This window comes from Rhinatrema bivittatum, chromosome 7, assembly GCF_901001135.1.
Source record: "Rhinatrema bivittatum chromosome 7, aRhiBiv1.1, whole genome shotgun sequence".
Lineage (NCBI taxonomy): Eukaryota > Metazoa > Chordata > Amphibia > Gymnophiona > Rhinatrematidae > Rhinatrema > Rhinatrema bivittatum.
In genome coordinates, this window is record NC_042621.1 from 135,180,363 (window position 1) to 135,203,870 (window position 23,508).

At 41.8% G+C, this 23,508-nt stretch overlaps 1 protein-coding gene across 13 annotated transcripts in view; it reads right to left on the reverse strand.

The window, feature by feature from the left end:
• MARCH8 (membrane associated ring-CH-type finger 8) overlaps positions 1-23,508 on the reverse strand; it is a 376,426-nt gene that overhangs the window by 291,206 nt on the left and 61,712 nt on the right. For all 13 annotated transcript variants that reach the window (XM_029609208.1, XM_029609210.1, XM_029609205.1 and 10 more), the window contains one exon: positions 6,899-7,080. In XM_029609208.1, coding sequence (XP_029465068.1) covers positions 6,899-7,000 — 102 coding nt within the window. In that variant the 5' untranslated portion in view covers positions 7,001-7,080. The remainder of the gene's footprint in view (positions 1-6,898; positions 7,081-23,508) is intronic.

Sequence of the window (23,508 nt, forward strand, 5' to 3'; positions counted from 1 at the left end):
GGCTGAGGTGAAGCTGGAAGCTGGCAGGGAGATGGCTGCATAGTGGAACTAGCTTGAAGGCTGGCTAATGGGGGCTGCCTGTGCATGTGTGCTTGAGTGTGCATATGCATGAGAGAGAGAGAGAGAGAGAGAGAGAGACATGGGTAGAGATGTGATTGGGAGCAGGGATAGGATACCTACCTCCATTCCCTCAATCCTATCTCCTTGATCCTGGAAATATTTCTCCCATCTCCTTCCCCTATTCCAGATTCTCCTTCTTCTCTCCCCCTCTCCCTATCCCTGGCCCTCTGCTGGAAGCAAGGAGAGGAGAAAGAGTGAGAAAAAGGGGTGGAGTTGCTGGGCAAGGGGTTGGGGTAATTCTGTACACAAAAATGCAAAATTCCGCATGCTTTATATTGCTCAAAATAAAGCAAAATTGCTTACCTTGTAAAATACCTTGAGAAAATATGTTGAAATACTAGTCTGTACACCAGAAGTAAAAAAGTATGTCAAAATTCAGCCTTAAGTTCGTTCCTGCCTTTTGGGCTCAATTTACAAGAAATCATATGATTTACAACAATCCCAGCCCTATTAACGTATGAGATAAAATAATACTACTACCCTATTAAGGAGGATGTTGTGTTAATGTCATCCAATTAGGAAAACATTATGCAAACAAACTGGATTAAATTTGAGGTGTGACCTATTTAATATATTATGTCAACAATGCTCTGAGATACTGCTTCTGAATTGCCTTGCTGGAAATCTTGCACTCCCCTGGAATTTTCCATACTTTATCTAAATAAATATCTTTCTTTAAACTGTATTAAGTGTTTATTTTGGTAAATCACAACACCTTCTTGTTGAAGGATGTCCTTTAATTCTCTAGAAAGTTGGAGTTTGTTGATTAGGTTACTTTTAACATCCAAGCAGTAAGTGCTTTCAAATGGAGGTTGGGATGGAGAAGGAAATCTCCATATTGTGTTTGGAGATTTGGGATTAATGGCAATTTGAATGGTTTAGCTACCGCTAGTCTGTATAACCAAGGAAACCAACCCTGACATGACCAAAACGGAGCTATGAGGATCATTTCTGCTTTGTCCCTTCTTAATTTTAGAATGGTCTTTGCTATTAATGGAATTGGAGGGAACACAGAGGAAAGCCCATTGTTCCTCGCAGTGAATAATGTGTCTATTGCTGAAGCTTGGTTGCTTCATCTCTTTGAGCAAAATATCTGTAACTTGTTGAATGGGGAAGTGAAGAGGTCTATGGTTGGGATACCCACAGAGAGAAAAGGGCTGTAGAACCTGGTTGTTGATTTCCCATTCATGCGGCTGGAGCTGATGGTTTAACTTGTCTGCAAGAAGACTGTGTTTGCCTGAGAGATAGATCGCTGTAATTTGCACTTTTCTTTTTATGGCCAGGATCTAAATTTAAATAGTGTCGTTGCAAAGCCTGTAGGAACCTGTGCCTCCTTGTTTGTTCAGGTAATACATCGCAACTTGGTTGTCTACAGATTTGGGCTGCTTTCTTTTCAAGATGTCGTTGGAAGTCTTGGAGGCCATTGTAAATCACTCAACTCCAAAATACTGATATGCAGAGATGATTCTTGCATTATCCAGAGACCCTGAGAACATCGTGAACCAATATGTATGATCCATCCGTGGTTGGAAGCATCTGTTATGATTGCTTGTATTTATGGTGGATGGACAGCTGTTCCTCTTTGAAGGTTCTTTAAACTTTGCCACCAACTGAAGTAGGTTAGATGTATGAGTTTGTTGATCTCAATGTGCTTTGAGGTGCCACTGAGTATATCTCATTTTGAGTTTCACTAAAGGTGTAACCTGTTTCATGGAGGCCATATGTCTTAGGATTTTCATGTTTTTCTATTGTGTGATGCTATGAAGGCTCTTTATGGTATTTATGAGTGACTTGAGCTTCATCAATTTCAGCAATATTAAACATGCTTTGCCTTGAATTATATCGAGTTCTGTCCCTATGAACAGAGGATTTCTGAAAGTTGATTATGAAGCCGAAGGAAGGTAGGAATACAAATACATACTTTACATTTATTATTGAGGACTGTTACTTGATAGTAGCCAATCATCTAAGTATGGAAACACCAGCAAATTTTCCCTCCTTAATTGTGCTGCCACTACTGCTATTGATAGTCCAAAAAGGTAGGCCTCTGTGCTAGTAATGCTTTTCTTGCGAGATGAAATGGAGGTATTTCCTGTGCTTTTTTTTATAAGAATGTGGGCATAAGGGTCTTTTAGATCATGCGATGTTAACCAGTCGTTCTGCTTTAGTAGCAGCAATATAATGGCTAATGTGGCCATGTTGAATATTCCTTTTTTTAAATAGATATTGAGATCTCTCAGATCCAGGATGGGGCGGAGGTCACCTGTTTTCTTTGGAATCAGGAAGTATCTGGAGAAGAATCTGCTCCCTTGTTAACTGACAGGTGCTGGTTGGATGGATCTGGAGTGCAAGAGAATTTATTTCCTGTTTCAGTACCTGCAAGTGAATTTTTGAATTATGGTGGTAATGAGGGAAATTTTAAGGCTGCAATGTTTGGAAATTCAGACAGTAACCTTGATGAATTTTTAGAAACCATTTGTATGAAGTTATGAGGTTCCATTGATGACTGAAAAACCTTAGCTGTTCTGTTGAAAAGGATGTGTAGTATCAAAATCCAATTGGCAGCTGTTGGGTAGGCTGCACGCGCACTCTTGGTCGTGCCTGTGGCTGTTAAGTCTGCTGCTGGGGCTGTTGTAGTGTTCACAGTACCTAAGTATTTGTCTATTTTAGCCATAAGTATTGCAGCATCTGCATTAGGAGCATTAATATGGTCTACGGTAGGTATCGTTTTTGAGAAGTATCCATTTACGAAGCTGACAAAGACAATAGGGCTGCACTCTGATTCTGTTTGAAAATAGGTTGTCCTATTGCAGGGGGTGATTCTGCCTTTTCATGGATCTTCTCTCAGACCTGATGCCCAGAGCCAAGCTAGACTTCTGGTGACAATGCAGACTGCAGCTTAAGGAGGCATTATAGGAGTCATAGATGGAATGTGTTAGATGGCATGAAGAATCCTCAGCATTCTTCATAACCTCTGTGAACTGCTTTAGCTATTATTCCAGTAGTATTTGTGCAATAATCTTTAATTGTTATAGGTTGTTGAACAGATAGTGAATGATCTGAATTTGGTGGGCATCTATTCTGGACTGTAAGGATGCACCTTGATGAACTCCTTTCCCAGCTGTGTCCAGAATATACAAGTCTTTACCAGCTGGAGTAATCAAGAAAGTATTTGATTTCTTGGCCTTTTTCATGGCTGATTCCACGATGTAGTTGTACCTTGTATTCTGGACACTTTTGTATGGCATTTTTGCTACTGGAAAGATGGAATAGGATGTCTTCCATATTTTTATTTGGACCTGAAGCAATGCCTGATGCTTTGGAGTAGCCTTGTACTGTTTAGGTATTTGTAGGCATTGTAACACACCCTGCCATTCCACTATAGGTTCTTCCTCTTCATGGAGGCTAAATTCTAGGGCATCCAACATCTTTTGTATAAATGAAGAATGTGTTGCACTTAGGAAGTATAGTCACTCGATTAGGCTCTGGAGAGGGATTTACACCAGGAAACTCTCCCTCTAAGTCATCGGACTTGTAGGATTACCAGATAAGAATGATTAGGAGAAGGTATAGTTATCAGAAGACATTGAAATTGGCTGTGCATCCAAAGAATTTGTTCTAGGCCTGAGGGTTGCAGAGCAAACTTGGCCTGCATTTCTTTAATTTTTTCAAAATTGGTTTCTTTATGATTCTTTCCTTGGTAGGTAGTTCATGAGCATATGTCTAGACAAAGTCTGTCCAAGACTTTTGTGCAAATGAGTGGCAGTCTTGAAAAGATGGAAATGATACTTTTGGTTCCTGCACAGAGGCAAAGGGCATTGCATGCAGCCCTAAGATAGGTGGTGAAGAAGACGAGTCAGATAGGTTCTTCATTTTATGGGTTCTTTTTTCTTGGCAAATTTTCTTTTGCCAGATGTCCTCTGAGCCATTGACATGGCATTGGGGGGTGTATGCGTTGAAGATGACGCTTGCCCCAATGAATCTGCACTGAGAGGTTTTGGTCCGCTGTCTGCATTGTGTGCCTTCTGCGCTGTTCTTAGCGCCAATTGTTCTGTGCTGGTCAGATGAGATGAAAAAAGATTTCGGTGCCAAGTTTTGTACGCCATCTGGATGTGGTGCTGATTTAGAGTCTCGACGTTTTTGCACCAGACACATATCTGTTTCAGAAGAAGGTGATCTTTGTTGCTTATGTTTTGATTCCTTATGCTCTGAGGAACAATTTACGATCCTTTTTGGAGCTTTAGGCCTCTTAAATGAGTGTCCTCATGGACATTCTGCCACAGGGGATGCAATTTGAACTGCCATAGTCTGGTAAGACTTCAACCACTCCACCACACAATGTGATATTCAACTAAACAATCAAACTGGACAAAAAGTGCCATCACACCATGTAAACTATAATCAATTCTCTTTACACCACTTCCGGCATCAATATTCCCAACCGGGTAACCAAATATTTTACATCATCTTTTTAAAGCACCTTAACAATGTTTTAAGGAAGGGGTTGTTGGTTTCATATAATTATATATGCCCCACGGCACTATTAGATGCTATTGATTATAATCATCAACCTCCGACCACCTCCCTTGTGTGGTTTTTTTTTAAAATGCAATATAAGGTGCAATTTAAAATGAATGGCAATTTTCATTAAACTTCTAAGACTGCTGTATCACTTGCCGCGTTGTTACCCCAACAAGTTTTCACACTGTTGTTACCAAACCCATAAATGGGTTTGCCGGTTAGCCCGTTTTTCTGAGTTAGAAGGATCAGCTCTAGTGCAGTAGAATTTGAAAAACAGGCTAGGATATTAAAGGAAAGATTTTTAGCCTGAGGATACTCTCATAAAGCAATACAACATGCAAATAAACGGGCTCAATACAGTGATAGGCAGCAGCTTCTTCAATATACACCAACAAAAGAACAATCAAGGTTGATTTGTGTTTTAAAACAAACCACTGCAGTGGGATTTATTGCCGCTTCTATTAAGAAGCACTGGCATGTACTAGCGCTTCATGAAACCTTCTGAGGTTTACCACAGATAGCGACCACCAGAGGGACCAACACTTGACACAAAGTTGTACATTCACAATTGGGAAGTCAAACCCAGACAGTGGATCCCATCAGGACACTTTGAATGTGGACAATGCAGCTGGTGCAAACAGACCGTAATAAGTGATGAGTGGATTGAACCAGTTACGGGGTATAGCATATGGAGAAAAACATATACAGATTGCAATTTGATGAATGTAATTTATGCGATAATGTGCCCATGTCCCAAGAGATATATGGGATGGACAACACGACCTATTAAAGTTAGATTGGTGGAACACCAGTCTCACTTTAATACGGTTAAAATGATAGCATCGATGGTTCAAAATTTAATGGAGGCAGGGCATGAATTTTCACAATTGAAGTGGACTATAATTGAACAGCTTTACAGTTCTGTTCGTGGAGGTGATTTGAGCACCAGGCTTAATTATTGTGAGGCGTTTTGGATTTATACACTAAAAACACTCAATACCTAAGGGGATGAACGAAGAACTCAATTTTGCGACATTGATATAAAGGAGGCGTGTGATGGGAGGCCCCTATAAGATTTGGAGAATTACACATTAGCATTTCCATTGGTGGGGTCTTGGTATTTGTTTGTTGATTGGTTGGTGTTACTAGTTTAGATGACGTATAAAAGACGTTCGGCTCATTAGTCAACTGACATTGAATGGCGCTGACCATGAACAATAGGTCGGACTGACGGAAGATCATTTAAAGAATTTCGCGTTTTTTCAAAATTACCAACGGAAGGACTATATGTTTGAAACGTTGCCACGTCGGGACAGTAAGCGGGTTTGGTAACAACAGTGTAAAAATTGTTGATTTATAACTTGTTGGGGTAACAATGTGGCAAGCGATACAGCAGCCTTAGGAAGTTGAATGAAAATTGCCATTCATTTTAAATTGCACCTTATATTGCACTTCCTTAAAACATTGTTAAGGTGCTTTAAAAGAGATGATGTAAAATATTTGGTTACCCTGTTGGGAATATCAATGCTGGAAGTGGTGTAAAGAGAATTGATTATAGTTTACATGAGGTGATGGTCTGGTCAAAGGCAGCGGATAAACCAATCACGTTGATCCACAAGTGCCATTTTATTGTGACAATTTTTACAAGCTTTAAAGGGACTTTTCCATTTTTTTCGATATTATAGCTTGCTCTGCCATTCTTAGTTTCTTTCAAAGGGAAAAAAAGTCAAGAAAGTCAAATTTGTTCTCAATTGCGGTGACTCATGGAAATTCTTGACCATTTACGAAGCGCATGAAATTAGACTGAGGGAGGTCGCACAGGATACTAGAATGGGAAGTCCTGCACATGCCCAGAACAAAATGCAAAAGTTTCTGAGCTAGAGGAAAAGGACTGAATCAGTGTTCTGGGAATACATCACCCCCCCTCCCATCTTGTGTGGCTGTAATGTGATGCTTGTTCACCGAAAATGGGTGGAACATTACAAGTAAGTCACTTCTCAAGTCTTTCACATTGGCAGTGGCTTTTAAGTGTTATTTAACAACCAACCCACTCATCTGCAAAAACCTATAACCTGCCATGTGATAAGCCTCTAATCTAACATAAGATAATTCTGTGTTATTAAGTTTGGCATTTTATGTATCTAGCAAGATTCTGGGAACTGTGGCTGAAAACACCAGCTATGCTGATGTGCTTCTAGCCCTAGCTGAGTGCCAAGCTCCATGTTTCCTGCACAAGTAGATATGAAGGAATTCTTACCTGCTCTTCTTTCTCCTTCTCTTTGGTCTTGCTCTTGGACAACTTGCAGCTGCGGACATCCCGAGTCGGAACGATAGAGGTTTGATATAGTGGCAGGTTCATCACCCTCTCCAGTTGGTTCTTTTCACTTAAAACCAGGATTTCTCAGAGGACCCATTCTGCGTCACTGCAAGGGCTCCAAACTAAAGAGCGGGGAGTAAAACCAACCATCTCATTACCTTTTATTTTAGATATAAACAGTACCCCTAATATAGCATTTCTACATATGCATAGCCACATTATGGGGCCGATGCAATAAAGTGCGCCCAGCCTAGTGCACAGCTTAACGCACGTCCAAACAAAGGTGTAGCTAATAGGGCTCATCATATGTAAATGCCATGTAGATGAGGCTATTAGCTATTACCCTGCATTTATTTATTTATATTTATTTATTTTTAATTTTTATATACCGAAGTTCTTGTAGGGACTACAAATCACTCCGGTTTACATAAAACAATGAACTGCCCAACAGAGAGCGGAGCTTGTAAAAAATCCCTGTGGTCCCAAGGCGCACTTTTTAACCCGTAAAATTTTAAGCCTGCCCTGGAGCAGGCTTAAAGTCTTCCCGCATGTCAAGGGCTGAACTTTAAAACAAAAAAACCTGCTTTTCTATTAGGGATGTGAATCGTTTTTTGACGATTTAAAACAATCGTCAGATATATTTTAAATCATCAAAAATCGTTAGAGCCGCGATACAATAGCAATTCCCCCGATTTATCGTCAAAAAATCGTAAATCGGGGGAGGGCGGGAAAACCGGCACACCAAAACAACCCTAAAACCCACCCCGACCCTTTAAAACAAATCCCCCACCCTCCCGAACCCCCCCAAAATGTTTTAAATTACCTGGGGTCCAGTGGGGGATAGGGGGGGGTCCCGGCGCGATCTCCTGCTCTCGGGCCACGGCTGTGTTAATAGAAATGGCGCCGGTGGCCCTTTGCCCTTACCATATGACAGGACGTCACGAGTGCAGGAGATCACTCCCGGACCCCCGCTGGACCCCCAGGGACTTTTGGCCAGCTTGGGGGGGCCTCCTGACCCCCCCAAGACTTGCCAAAAGTCCAGCGCGGGTCCGGGAGCGACCTCCTGCACTCGCGCCATATTGCCAATATTCAAAATGGCGCCGGCGCTACCTTTGCCCTCACTATGTCCCGGCGGGAGATTGCGCCGGGACCCCCCCACTGGACCCCAGGTAATTTAAAACATTTTGGGGGGGTTCGGGAGGGTGGGGGATTTGTTTTAAAGAGTCGGGGTGGGTTTTAGGGTTGTTTTGGTGTGCCGGTTTTCCTGCCCTCCCCCGATTTACGATTTTTTATGATTTTTTTACAAAAAAAACCATGACGATCAGATTTCTCTCCCCCCCCAGCCAAAATCGATCGTTAAGACGATCGATCACACGATTCACATCCCTATTTTCTATGGTTTCTCCTACTTAGTATTGTCGTGATACTAAGTAGGAAGAATCACAGAAAGTAGCACCATGCAAAAAAAAGTCTTGACATAAAAATAAATTTCAGGGCACGCAATATACACCGACAATATACACACTCCGGGCCATGTATATTGTGCATGCGTATTGTGCCAGTAAAATAGCTGCCACTGGAAAAAACGGACACTTGTAAATTGAGTATCCATTTTCCTAACCAGCACATAGCCATATCTCTCGGACACCCGATGCCATGGACACACTAGGGACGCACAATTTATCCCTAGTGCGTCCTTTTTAGTGTGGCACCTCATTTGCTTATTGCATTGGGCGCTCCCAATTTGGATGCACATTTTTAGCATATCCATATTGCATCGGCCTGTATGTGAATTACATATTCAAAAAGCTAGCATATACTCAGTAGAGTTGGACAACTGCTAGTCACAGCTGTGGCCAGGGGCAGTTCAAGGCAATCTGTTGCCTGAAGTGAAGGAGGAAACGGCACCCCCCTCATCCCCATGGCCCGGGTGCAGGCAAAATCACTGAGGGCCAGGGCAGGGGAAGGCAATGGAGGGTGAAGTGACTTGGCCAAGGTCACAAGAAATGGCAATAGGATTTGAACCCTGGCTTCCCTTGTTTGTAGCCCACTGCTCTAACCACTCAGTTTTTGGGCCAGTTATTTTTTTTATTCTCAGTTTTCGGCATCCACACTAGGGGGCACTGGAGAAATGTTTAATGGGGCGGGGCAGGCTTTGGCCGCCTCACCTCTACAAATAGAGGTCTACAAATAGAACTCCTCCATTCCCTATTGCCTGCCTCCCACCCATCTCCAGGATCTGTCCCCTGGGGATTTGAGAGGTTGGTGAATGGTGGGAGTCTGTGTGTGTGACATACTTTCTCTCTTAGGGTTGATACAAGAGTATTAGATGCCCTAGACAAACCTTACAGCCTGTCATTCCCACTTTTCTCCCTTCCCCATATAATTACAACTTATGCATTCTTTTCCATTTTAAAATTTATTAACTTCCCCAACCTAAAAAGGCAGATTGCATATGGAAAATACACATTCAAAGTACAATCTTATGAAGTAAAAATATCACTTACAACAACATATATATTATATAGGCATACACTGCAAAAAAACACACTTTCAATAATAATAGTTTAATAGACAAACTACCTTTCTCATAGTAATCATGGTGGTTTCCTAGATCCCATATGGTATTAGACCTATGGTAAAGTGTACCTGGTGTGGACTTGGCCCACAGAAAGCCAGGAATAAACTGAACAACAATTCCAATATAGTGCCTTCCAAATCATAACTGCTAGCACTCAACCTATGAAAAAGCCATACTGCAAATATTACATCAGGCCCTAATCACCAATGTACCTCCTATTAGGAAAACAGATTAAAGCCAGATTGTTGTAAATCCCTACACAGAAACTACATACTAGCAGAACACCTAAAGCCTCCATCACACAAGTCTTGCCTCACAAATCTGCTTCACTTTTTTGAAAGAGTTAATAAACATGTGGATAAAGGTAAACCGGGCGATGTAGTGCACTTGGATTTTCAGAAGGCATTTGACAAAGTTCCTCATGAGAGGCTTCTAGGAAAAGTAAAAAGTCATGGGATAGGTGGCGATGTCCTTTCATGGATTACAAACTGGCTAAAAGACAGGAAACAGAGAGTAGGATTAAATGGACAATTTTCTCAGTGGAAGGGAGTGGGCAGTGGAGTGCCTCAGGGATCTGTATTGGGACCCTTACTTTTCAATATATTTATAAATGATCTGGAAAGAAATACGACGAGTGAGGTAATCAAATTTGCAGATGATACAAAATTGTTCAGAGTAGTTAAATCACAAGCAGATTGTGATAAATTGCAAGAAGACCTTGTGAGACTGGAAAATTTGGCATCCAAATGGCAGATGAAATTTAATGAGGATAAGTGCAAGGTGATGCATATAGGGAAAAATAACCCATGCTATAGGTTCCATATTAGGTGCTACCACCCAAGAAAGAGATCTAGGCGTCATAGTGGATAACACATTGAAATCGTCGGTTCAGTGTGCTGCAGCAGTCAAAAAAGCAAACAGAATGTTGGGAATTATTAGAAAGGGAATGGTGAATAAAATGGAAAGTGTCATAATGCCTCTGTATCGTTCCATGGTGAGACCACACCTGGAATACTGTGTACAATTCTGGTCGCCACATCTCAAAAAAGATATAATTGCGATGGAGAAGGTACGGAGAAGGGCAACCAAAATGATAAGGGGAATGGAACAGCTCCCCTATGAGGAAAGACTAAAGAGTTTAGGACTTTTCAGTTTGGAGAAGACAAGGCTGAGGGGTGATATGATAGAGGTGTTTAAAATCATGAGAGGTCTAGAACAGGTAGATGTGAATCGGTTATTTACTCCTTCAGTTAATAGAAAGACAAGGGGGCACTCTATGAAGTTAGCATGTGGAACATTTAAAACTAATCGGAGAAAGTTCTTTTTCACTCAACGCACAATTAAACTCTGGAATTTGTTGCCAGGGGATGTGGTTAGTGCAATTAGTATAGCTGTGTTTAAAAAAGGATTGGATAAGTTCATGGAGAAGTCCATTACCTGCTATTAATTAAGTTGTCTTAGAAAATAGCCACTTCTATTACTAGCAACAGTAACATGGAATAGACAGTTTTTGGGTACTTGCCAGGTTCTTATGGCCTGGATTGGCCACTGTTGGAAACAGGATGCTGGGCTTGTTGGACCCTTAGTCTGACCCAGTATGGCATTTCTTATGTTCTTAACGAATGGGGATGGCAGCATCATGTTGTGGGGATGCTTTCCCTCAGTGGAGAATAGGCATCTTGCTAAAATTGAAGGCCGGATGGATGATGCAATATACAGGGAAATGCTGCAAAGCAACCTGCTTCGGTCTGCTAAAAAACTAAAACTTGGAACAAAGTTCACCTTTCAGCAGGACAATGAGCCCAAGCACAGGAGTGGTTGAACAACAAAAAGGTGAATGTTCTACAACGGCCAAATCAAAGTCTAGATCTCAATCTGTGGTACTTTTGAAAACTGCAGTCCATAATCATCATCCAACCAACCTGAACCACCACGAGCAAATCTGCCAGGAAGAATGGGCAAAAATCATTCCCAAACAGTTTGCAAAGATCGTAGAAATTTACCCCAACAGATTTAAAGCTGTTACTACAGCAAAAAGTGATTATATCAAGTACTAGTCTGAAGGGGTTGAATACTTATTCAAGCATCATTTTTCAGTTTTTAATTTTATTTAATAAAAATTGCAGATAAGTAATGAACTGTGACTTTAGAAATTCACTTTAAGAGCATACTCGTTTGCAATACACATACTATGTGGAACAATATGTGCAAGTGTCATTTGTAATCCATACAAATCTGCTGACTTTTTAGGGGTTGAATACTTTTGCAAGCTATCCATAAATGTCATTTCACTACCTTGCAATGTTACTGACTGGTTGCTTTCTATAGGACCTCATTACATGTGTACTAAAATCACTGCACTGGCTCCCTGTAGAACAGTGGATAAAATTTAAGGTGTTAACATTAACTTTTCGTATTATGTATGAGAACTGTCCTACTTATCTGAAAAATCTGTTAAAATGGCATTATCCATCTAGGGTGTTACAATCTGATGATTTTCATCAACTAGTGATGCTTAGTATAAGAATTGTTCATTTACAATATTTATGATAGAGATGTTTAAAATCATGAAAGGTCTAGAACGGGTTAATGTGAATCAGTTATTTACTCTTTCGGATAATAGAAAGACTAGGGGGCACTCCATGAAGTTAGCATATGGCACATTTAAAACTAATCGGACAAAAGTTCTTTTTCACTCAACACACAATTGAAATCTGGAATTTGTTGCCAGAGGATGTGGTTAGTGCAGTTAGTGTAGTTAGATTTTGGGTACTTTTCAGGGTCTTATGGCCTGGATTGGCCCTGGTGGAAACAGGATGCTGGGCTTGATGGACCCTTAGTCTGACTCAGTATGGCATGTTCTTATGTACAGGAAACATGTAAACACGCTTTTTCAAGAGTTGTCCCCAGTCTACGGAATAGCGTTCCTTTGTCACTACTGCTGGTTGAAGATTATAAAATCTTTAGTAAACTCCTGAAATCTGTAGGAGAAACGCCAATGACCCTTAAGGATGCGCATCATGAACTTGAGGTCTGCTGCTATGCATACAGACTGAGCAAAAAGTATAGATCTATGCAACTCAAACATGGAGTCTGTAGCTACGTGATGATTTTAGCAATTTTATGAGACTGTGATTCATACACAGAAAAAGGGACTGTGATTGTTTCTCCATATCATAGAGTTGTCACCACATCCCAAATGAAAGGAGAACCTTGGACAAGAACTGTAAAACATGTCCTTGGTTAAAACGTTTGTATCCAGCTATAACATAGGTATTCTTTTAGCACCTGTTTTGCTAACAGACTCTGAACTTCATTATCCAACAGGGAATAATTCTATGTGTTGAGACTCAGGCGACATCATTTGCTTCCCACCAATCTTGTGTCTATAGGAGGCGGTAACATCCAATCAAGATCAACATTGCTCCTTATGAAACTGAATATTCAATGAGGTTTGACTCTGAGAAAAAGGGGACTGAGTTACCCAGACGTCTGACATTACTCTAACGGACATTATCCAAAAACCTTTGCTAAGAGCTTTATTTCATGGCTTTCCCCATAGCTCTGCCAAGAGAGCTTTGCTAACAGAATTTTGATTGCTGCAATGAACCTGGAAGCTACGACTATGTTTCATACTCAGTACAGTTTGTTCTGTAACGTGGAAGCAACTGTTGTGCTAACTAGCCCTTGAAAGAATTAAAGCTAAGAACTTCTGTGCCCTATTTTGCTGTCATATATATCTCTCGGAGACATCTGTGGGTTCTATTTATCATTCGCCTGCATGGGGAGTTGCTGGATTACCCCGTGACGTATTGAGACAGTTTCCTGACTTTGGCTGGAGTGTGCCCTGGCCTGGATAAGGGTGAGAACACTGGCTTAATTGCCTATTAGCTAGGATATTTAGATTGGCATTGAGTAAATTCCTCAGTGCAAAGATGGGTTTAGAGATAACGCTTATAAATTCTGATTATCTTACTACACAGCTTTGCACTGTAAAACTAATAACTAAACCAAAACCAAAAGAAAGAAAAAAATTATCTTTTTAAACTGTTTATTTGTGCTGCTAATAAACTGATTGACTACCTCATAAACGTGTATTTGACTGCTCCCTAAAGAATTTGTATCCTAAGATTACCAGATTAAATTCTGTTAATCAACTATAAGATATCTACCAGATACGCCTACAAATCTTATTTATATCAGTACCCGAAAGTCATCACACATTAATAGCCCTGTGTTAAATCTCCATGAAGGGGGGGGGCGCTAGTGAGCAGGGGGGCGCTAGTGAGCAGCGCTGAAAATGGCCGCTTAAACCTTCTGCTCCCTAAAAGCCCTACTCTCACAAGCAGCAAACCGTTAATTAATCGAGGACTTTTCTCAGCAAAACACAGCCGGTGTCAGGAGAAGTTGTCAGGATGGCTGTGCGTCGAAAAACAACAGATCTCAAGCAATTTGCTTTTAGTAAACTGTCGGAGGAGATTCTGGCAGATGCGGAGGCTCAGGCCAAGACTCCTCGTGGTGAATTCATCGAGATGGCGGAGTCTACCCCCTCCCCAGATCCCTTGGAACAAACGACCGCGGGCACCCTACACCCGGATATTCCCACTAGATCCGAAATCCGGAATTGGTTCATGGAACTGCGTTCCGATATGAGAAGTTACAAAGCTGAATTACAAGCCCGCATGGAAGAGTTGAAGGAGGATCTAAACAGCATGGGGCATAGAGTGGATGAATTGGACCTTCGTGCGGAAAACCAAAGCGCTCATATAGATGGTTTGACTCAATCTACAAATCAACTAACCACGGAGGTGGAAAATATGGCAGAAAAAATTGAAGATCTCGAAAACCGTTCACGGCGTTCAAACATTCGTATTCGGGGCATACCTGAGACGGACCAGTATCTGGACTGCATGACAACAGCGACGGCCATTTGTAAAGATCTTTTAGCCTCTCACGGGGCCCCCTTAGTGGAGTCGGCGCCTGCTTTATCGATAGACTTGGAGCGAGCTCATAGAGCGTTGGGGGTCCGACGCGATAATAAACCTCGGGACATTATCATCAAGTTCCTCAATTTCAGGCAAAAAGAGGAGGTTATAGCGGTGGCTAGGGCAGAACCCCGATGGAAATGGCATGATATGGACGTTGCCATATATAATGACCTAGCGCCTTCGACACTTCAAAAGCGGTACCAACTCCGGGAAGTCACTGCGGCATTACGAGCTGAGGGGATTAAATATCGTTGGGCCTTTCCCTTCGCATTACTGTTTCAATGTCAAGGCACCACCTACAAAATAAAATCGATTGGTGACGCGGTGCGGGCCTTTGCTGAAGCGGGTCTTAAATCCGAGTTTGTACCTGCAGCGCCTAGCGGACCACGTCCCTCTACGGGGCCGCTTCCACGGTGGCAGAGACCGGGAGCGGGACGAGGACGTCTTTGCCGGCAACCCAGCAAAACTAGCGGACTCCTTGCAGACCAGGGATGACTGTGTGTTTTGTTTCTTTTTTGTCTTTTCCTTGTTGTTTGAGAGACTGCAATGGCGGATTTTCCTGATGACACGTGGTTGTTGCAACTTTTCAGTCCGACCCTCATGGCTTTTATAGCAGCTCTTTTCTTTCTTCAGTTTAGCGTTTATGTTGCAGAGGGGGTTCGCCAAGGCGAGTGGATGTCCCTCTGGTGAACGCCCCTGCGCTATGGGACCCTTTTGGTCGACGAGGGCTAAAGAGGCTACTAATTCACCATTCCCTCCTACGGAGGGGTTGGCAGTTTCGTTCTACTATTTGAGTCCTGTATATTTCCATATGTTCATATAACTGTTCGGTTTTGCTTGTTTTCAGTTATTAGCAGAGTGGGGCTGGGGGGGGGGGGGGGTTGGGTAGGTTTTTACGCTGCTATACACACCCCCAGAAACATGATTCGCAAGGGGTTAGGCGAATCACTTTACTGTGATGTGGTGGATATGACACGGTTATCTCCTATAAATGATGTTACTCATGCCTATCTATGTGTGGATTGTTGTGGGGTGGCTATGCATGTATTCTTGCCAATACTATGTCCGTTATGTATCTGTCTCGTGGGCATGTTAATGTGGTCTCTTGAACTAACCTGCACACTACTTTTTAGTCCTTATGGTTAGGATCCTCTCTCTTAACGCCAAAGGGCTCAACACATACAGAAAACGCTTTCTTTTCAAAAAGGAAGCGCTGCGACAGAAAGCAGACATACTCTTTATACAAGAGACACATTTAAAAAGAAGGCATGCACACCTTCTTAAATTTAAAGAATTCCCGTACTGTTACATGGCCGCGGCGGACAAACGCCATAAATATGCAGGTACAGGGATCTTACTTTCTGACCGACTTGTGTTTGAGTATATTTCACATGTAGTTGACCCTGAGGGGCGTTATGTACTTTTAGTAATCCAAATGGGTTCTCAAGTTTATACTTTGGTATCCCTTTATGGGCCGAATAGGGATCAAGGGACTTTCTATGCCGGCCTAGGCCATCTACTCTTGGCTCATGCCAAGGGAGCCTTAATTTTAGGGGGCGATTTCAATCTTACTTTGAAACAGGAGTTGGATAACACCCATTCCCCAGCTTGTGACTTGGGGAAACACAGGAGGGAGCTGAGCGCTGTCATGGACCGCTGGAGTCTGATTGATATATGGAGGAATCGTTTCCCCAGGTCTCGGAGTTACACATTCTACTCGGCTCCTCATGCGAGTTACTCTAGGATTGATTATTTTTTAATTGATAAGGCTATTTGCAATAGAGTACGCCATCCTGAAATTGAGGCAATCACCTGGTCAGATCATGCGCCTATCCATATGGAAGTGGACATGAATACTGACGATAAGGGGGACCGTTACTGGAAACTGAATGAATCGTTGTTACAAGACCCTGCTTTTGTTTCCCAATTTGAGAGCCAGATGCAGGAATACTTTGAGTTGAATGGAACCCCAACTACCGCGCCCAGTATTCTTTGGGATTGCTCCAAAGCAGTTGCTAGGGGGCTTCTGATCTCCCAGGCCTCTACTGTTCGGAAATTGAAACAACAAAAAAGGGATGAGCTGGCCAGGCAATTACAAGCTCTCACTCGGGAACATATGCTTCATCAATCTCCCCGATGTTATCAGAAAATGCTGGCGGTACGATCGGAGTTGGCCAAACTGGACGACGCACATTTAACCCATCAGCTCGAAAGTGCTCGTCAGGTGTATTATGAAGGTGGGGATAAAGCGGGTCGACTACTAGCCAGACAACTTAAAGCCAAAGCAACCCAAACTATTATTCCTAAAATCAAAAACGGGAAGGGTGAGATGCTCACTGCCTCTCGAGAGATTCGTAATGCTTTCTCTGACTTCTATGGTACCCTGTATAGCACAGATAGCAAAATACAGCAGCGTGATATTCTTAATTATCTACAGGATATTACTTTGCCCTGTGTCACAGATGTACAGCAGAGTATATTGGACGCCCCCATAACAGAAAACGAAGTCCTTTCAGTGATCAAATCTCTTAAACCTGGGAAAGCTCCCGGTCTGGACGGTCTCTCCGGGGTCTATTATAAGAAGTGCTCTGCAACGCTAGTGGCGCCTCTGGTGCAATTTTTCAATGGGTTACGTGCAGCTGATTCCCTTACACCTCAGGCTAATGTAGCAGGGATAACTGTGCTAGCTAAGCCGGGCCGGGACCCTACCCTTTGTGCTTCTTACAGGCCCATCTCGTTAATAAACTTGGACCTTAAACTTCTAGCACGTATATTGGCAGTCCGGCTAAATGGTTTTCTTCCCCAGCTTGTCCATTCCGACCAGGTTGGCTTTGTACCACACCGGATGGCCGCAGATAACATCCGTAAAGTATTAGATCTGATGGGGTGGGTGCAAAGGGAACAAATCCCGACAGTTTTATTATCCATTGACGCGGAAAAGGCGTTTGATTTAGTTCATTGGCCTTTTCTGTTTAGCGTCTTGCAAAAGATGAAGTTTGGTTCATTTTTTGTCCAGTGGGTACGGAAGCTCTATGAAAAGCCTAGGGCACAAGTGAAGGTGAACAACGGATATGGGGCAGCCTTTAATATTGGACGTGGAACTCGGCAGGGATGCCCTTTGTCTCCTCTTCTTTTTGCTCTTTACCTTGAGGCCCTCACCACTGCTATGAGACGGGCTGATGATATTACTGGGGTTCAGCTTGGGGATTCTCATTATAAGTTGTCCCTTTTTGCAGACGACGTGTTATTAATTTTATCCGACCCGCTCTCCTCCTTGCAGGGTGTCATGCGAGAGCTCAATAGATTTAGTGAGGTATCAGGGCTTAAGGTAAATTTCGAAAAATCCGAACTACTTAATATAAATTTGGATGCATCTATTGTACAACAACTAAAACAGAGATTTCCCTTTAAATGGGCACGTTCCCAAATTAAATATCTGGGTGTCCAGCTGTCCGCTAATTTATCGGATTTATTCCGATTAAATTATCAACCATTGGCAGCTAAACTTACTGTTGATCTTAGTCGGTGGAATAGTGGCTCCTTTTCTTGGTTTGGTAGGATGGCTATTACCAAAATGACGGTCCTCCCGAAATTCTTATATCTCTTTGCTTCATTACCAATCTATCTCCCGAAATCCATTCTGCGTAATTGGCAGAAGAAAATATTCGACTTTATTTGGAGACGGAGACCACCTCGTATATCCCGAGACATTCTTTACTTACCTAAGTCACAGGGGGGCATGGGAGTACCGAATCTTGCCTGGTATTATGCTGCCTCGCAATTACGAGCTTTGCTGGACATTAATAGGGCTAGGTCTCCTAAACAATGGGTATCTGTGGAACAACTGTTGGTGGGACAAATGAAACTAGGTGCTATGCCATGGCAGCCTCGGTGTTCCTGGCGTCCTGTGCGCTATATCCCGTGGGCATTGACTACCACGCTCCGTATATGGGCCCAAGTACAGAGGATCCTAGTTGGTCCCCACAAGTATTTTTATCAAACGTCCCTCTATCATGACACCCACTTCCCTAGTGGTTATCAAAATCCTCAATTTATGCACTGGAAAGAAAAAGGGATCACGACAATTGGTCATCTACTTTCGCAGGGGGTGCCTTTAACCAGGGAACAGATACTCCATAAATATCATCTACCCGATTGTGATACTGTGGCATATATCCAAGCTACTCACTTTATCCGTGCACTACAATTGGGGAAACAACTTAGACCTGGAAGGTCGTTATTTGAGTCGTACTGTTTAAATAGCGATTATATTACTGGCTCCATCTCCAAAATATATCAGTTGTTTATTTCCTTGAATAATGAACGGGACCGCTATAGGATTGCTTGGGAAAAGGATTTCAATGCTAGCTTGGATATTGGTGGATGGCGATCTTCTTGGCAGATGGCTCGCACCTGTTCTATCTCGGCGGCCATGCAAGAAAATTGCTATAAAATGATATATCGGTGGCATCTCTCTCCTGAAAAAATACACAAACTATACCCGCAAGCGTCTGATCGCTGTTGGCGTCAGTGTGGCCAGCAAGGTACTTATTTCCACATATGGTGGTCGTGCCCTTTCATAGCATCTTTCTGGACTGAGGTGTTTGATTGGGTAAATAAGTTGTTAGGTTTGTCATTGTGCAGCTCGGCGCCCATGGCCTTACTGAACATATACCCAGAAGATATTTCTCATACTCAGTCCCGGTTATGTGCCCAGATTTTTATTGCAGCGCGTAGTTTAATTGGCGCCCATTGGAAGAAGGCTAGCATACCCAATGTAGCTAAGGTTAGAGAGAAGATGCACGTGTATCACAGATTGGCCCATTTGACAGCGTATAAGCATAAAAGGTTGGCGTCGTTTCAAAAAACATGGCAACCATTTCTACAATATATCTCCACCCTGTGATAAAGTGTTTCATAGCTACACTCGATTAGTTGGCATTGCCTAAAAGTGTTGGGTAACTGTGTCATATGGGGAAGGGTAAGGGGGGGGGGGTTGGGAATTGGGTTGGGAGTAGGGTGGGGATTAGGGGTATGGGACTATTCACAATTTCTTCTGTACCTTACAATGTTGGTCTCCTGTTATCTAATGCACTCTGGATTTGTTGAGTTTTTTATGTATACAGTTGAAAGGAACAGATGATGCTGTTTTTGTTTTATGTCTTGTTGCATTGTTTATTGTGAATGTATACTTTAAATGAATAAAACTTAAATTTCAAAAAAAAAATCTCCATGAAGGCCTAGTTAATGTCAGGTCACTCACAATTGCTTCTAGTGAAATTGCTGCATGATCAAAAGACAACAATACTATGAATATCAGTATTTGTAATGAAAGAGAGAACATTAGAACATAGAACATAAGAAATTGCCATGCTGGGTCAGACCAAGGGTCCATCAAGCCCAGCATCCTGTTTCCAACAGAGGCCAAACCAGGCCACAAGAACCTGGCAATTACCCAAACACCTAGAAGATCCCATGCTACTGATGCAATTTGATACCAATAAAAATATGATTCTCTTTGGATGTTGACAAGGGCTTTGAGCAGATGGACTGGAAGCATCTAGTTTTGGTTTTAAACTAGTTTGGCCCTGGCCCTAAATTTATAAGGATGCTTAAACTGTTATACAATTCATCCATGGCTAGGCTTTAGATTAACAATTTAAACTCTGAGGTGCTATGTTTACACTGGGATACCAGACAGGGCTGTCCCTTGTCATCATTTCTCTAACATAACATTGGAAACTTTGATCTGTTGTCTCTATACCTGTTCTTTTGCATACTATTGATAGTTTTTCAGTCTTTTCTGGATATAAGGTTAATTGGGCAAAATCATTAGTTCTTCCTCTCAGTCAGTTTATTTTTAAGGAGGACCTTATAAGTTATCCCTTTCAGCATAATTCAGATGCAATAACATATTTAGATGTGTAGTATGGTACTACTCCTGAGAGCACCATAAAGATGAATACAGAGTATTTACTCAAAATTATAAAAGGTTTTGTATCCTGTTTGTCTTCATTATACTTGCTTTGTTGGAAAAGGTTAGAAGCTATTAAAACAGTTATTACTCCAAAGATAAATTATGAAATTACTATATTACCTCTTCCTTTTAAAGAGATGGTATATAAGAAATCTGAGAAACTGATTCTCAGTTTCTTTGGAACTAAATCCCTTAGGATTGCCATGAAAAAATTAAAATGAACCAAGATATAGGAGGGGTTAATGTTTCAGATTTAGCTTTGTATTACTGTGCACTAGCCCCAGTACAGATCTCTGAGGTACTCCACTGTTTACCCTTCTCACTGAGAAAACTGACCATTTAGTCCTACTGTTTCCTATCTTTTAACCAGCTTGCAATCCACAACAGGACATTGCCTCCTATCCTGTGACTTTTTAATTTTCTCAGGAGTCTCTCATGGGACATTCTGTCAAACACCTTCTAAAAATACAAATACACTACATGCCCCAGCTCACATTTATCCACATATTTATTAACCTCCTTCAAAACATGTAGCAATTGGAGAGGCAAGATTTTCTTTGGGTAAATCCATGCTGGCTGCGTCCCATTAAATCATGTCTTTCTATATGTTCTGTGATTTTGCTCTTATGATTTTTCCCAGCACTGAAGTCAGACTCACAGGTCTATAGTGTTCCGGATCAACCCCTGGAGCCCTTTTTAAAGATCAGGGTTACATTGGCCACCCTCCAGTCTTCAGGCACAACAGACAATCCCAATGACAGGTTACAAATTACCAGTAACAGATCTGCAATTTCATTTATGAGTTTTTTCAGAACTCTGGGGTGTAAACAATTGGTCTAAGCAATTTGCTACTCTTTTAATTTGTCACTCATCACCCCCCTGTCTCTCCCCTGTCTCACCTCCCTGAAACCTCCCTAGTCTCACCTTCAACCCACCCATACCCACCCTCCCTCCACCCTTTCCCTATACCCCCGCCCACCTATCACCCCATCCCCACCTATCTACCGTGCTCCACTGTACCCCCAGTTAAAACTTTCAACCTTTATGTTTAAATCATGATACCGTTACTACTTGCTATAACTGCTGTAAATAAGCTAATAGTTTATACATATGAGTTTATATATATGTGTTTAATTGTTTAATAAGTTATCAATATAATCCACCATGTTAAGCAACCTTTTTTGTAAATACTGATACGTTCCTTGTACCTTTCTCAACTGCTGTCTTTCCTCCTTTACCTCTCTCCCCCCCCTCCCCCCCCCCTTTTTCGCTCCTGCTCCATTCCCCCACTCCCTGTTTTTTGTAATTTCCTCCTTCTCAAGTTTATTGTAAACCGGCGTGATGTGCTTGCACGAACACCGGTATATTAAAAGCTGTTAAATAAATAAAATAAATAAATAAATTACATCTTCCAGCTTCACAGTGATTTATATATCAATTCTTCTGAATCATCAACACTGAAAATAGTTTCCAGCACAGGCATCTCACAAACATCCTTTTCAGTAAACACCGAAGAATGAATTCAGACTTTCTGCCATGGCCTTTCCTAAGTGCCCCTTTAATCACTCAATCATTTAACTGTCCAGCCAATTCTTTCACAGGTTTTCTATTTTGGATATATTTTTTAAAGGTTTTCTTATGGAGCTTTTTGCCTCTAAGGAAAGCTTCTTTTCAAATTCTCTTATAGCCTGCCTTATCAATGTTTTATATCTAACTTGTCAAAGCTTATGCTCTTTTTCTGTTTTCCTCAGATGTGCAAATATAGTGCACATGACACTATTTGCCCTTTTGCCTGATTCGGCTAATTCAAAGGTGACAGTGGTCAAAATAGTCAGTCAGCATAGCTGCAAAGAACTGTGACAGATTAATGTAATCTTTCAGCCTTCCTCCCCATCTTCATCTTTTTCACACAGGAGGAAACCAGCTGCCTGTGATGGTATAGTCCCAGAGTTCCTTAGGAAACAGTCGATTCATGTGTGTGGCCTGCAAACCTTTTCAGCAATATACAAACCACCAGTAGGTTCCATAAAGGGCGAAAAGAAGTTAAAATCATCACAATCAGAAAATCTGGAAAACATGCAGTCGACCCGAAAGGTTTCATGCTGATCTCTTTCCTGTCCATAGCAAATAAACTTATGGGCTAGTTAGAATGTAAGAACATAAGACTTGCCATACTGGATCAGACAAAAGTCCATCAAGCCCAGTATCCTGTTTCTAACAGTGGCCAATCTAGGTCATAAGGACCTGGTAGGATCCCAAGGGGTAGATAGATTCCAAGCTGCTTATCCAAAGAATAAGCAGAGTGGATTTCTGCAACTCTACCTTAATAATGGTTAATAGACTTTTCCTCCAGGATCCTGTCCAAACCTTTTTTTAAACACAGCTACACTAATAGCAATAAAGGGACAAGGTTCTCTATATTTTAGTATGTACATCTTCAATCTTGCTTTGTGGTGGGGACAGGCTCTCTTTTTCAGAAATAAGAAGGGAGTTCAGTCTCAATGACCACTCAATATCCAGCCTCTCTTCTGAGGTATTAAGTTCTCATTGTGATAAGTTAAAAACTCTCTCAGTGTCGGAGTTATCCAGTCCTCTAGGTGAAAGGGCCTGAAACCCTAAGCTAATGTCCTAAATCAGCCAGTTCTTCAGATGAAAAGATATGTATCCCTAAGCCAGTTCACAAAGCCATCCAGTTCTAAAGGTGAAAGACTATGTATAGTTACATCCAGGGCTACTCTTTCGCCAATCCAAAAGGTATCAGTCAATAAACAGTGTTCATGTTTCTCTTCCCTTAGTCCAAGAAATCTGAGTGCTACTACACTAGCACTTCAGAGCTGGCCAGACAGGTGAATATGGTAAAGACAGTACCTATCTAGCACTAACATGCATTCTGGCTGATACTGCCCTTCTTTCAGGGCACTATCTTAACTTGGCACCTCAACTCTGGAACACTCTGCCAGGATTATTATGGACTCTAGAATTTTTTTGAGAATAATAAGCAGTG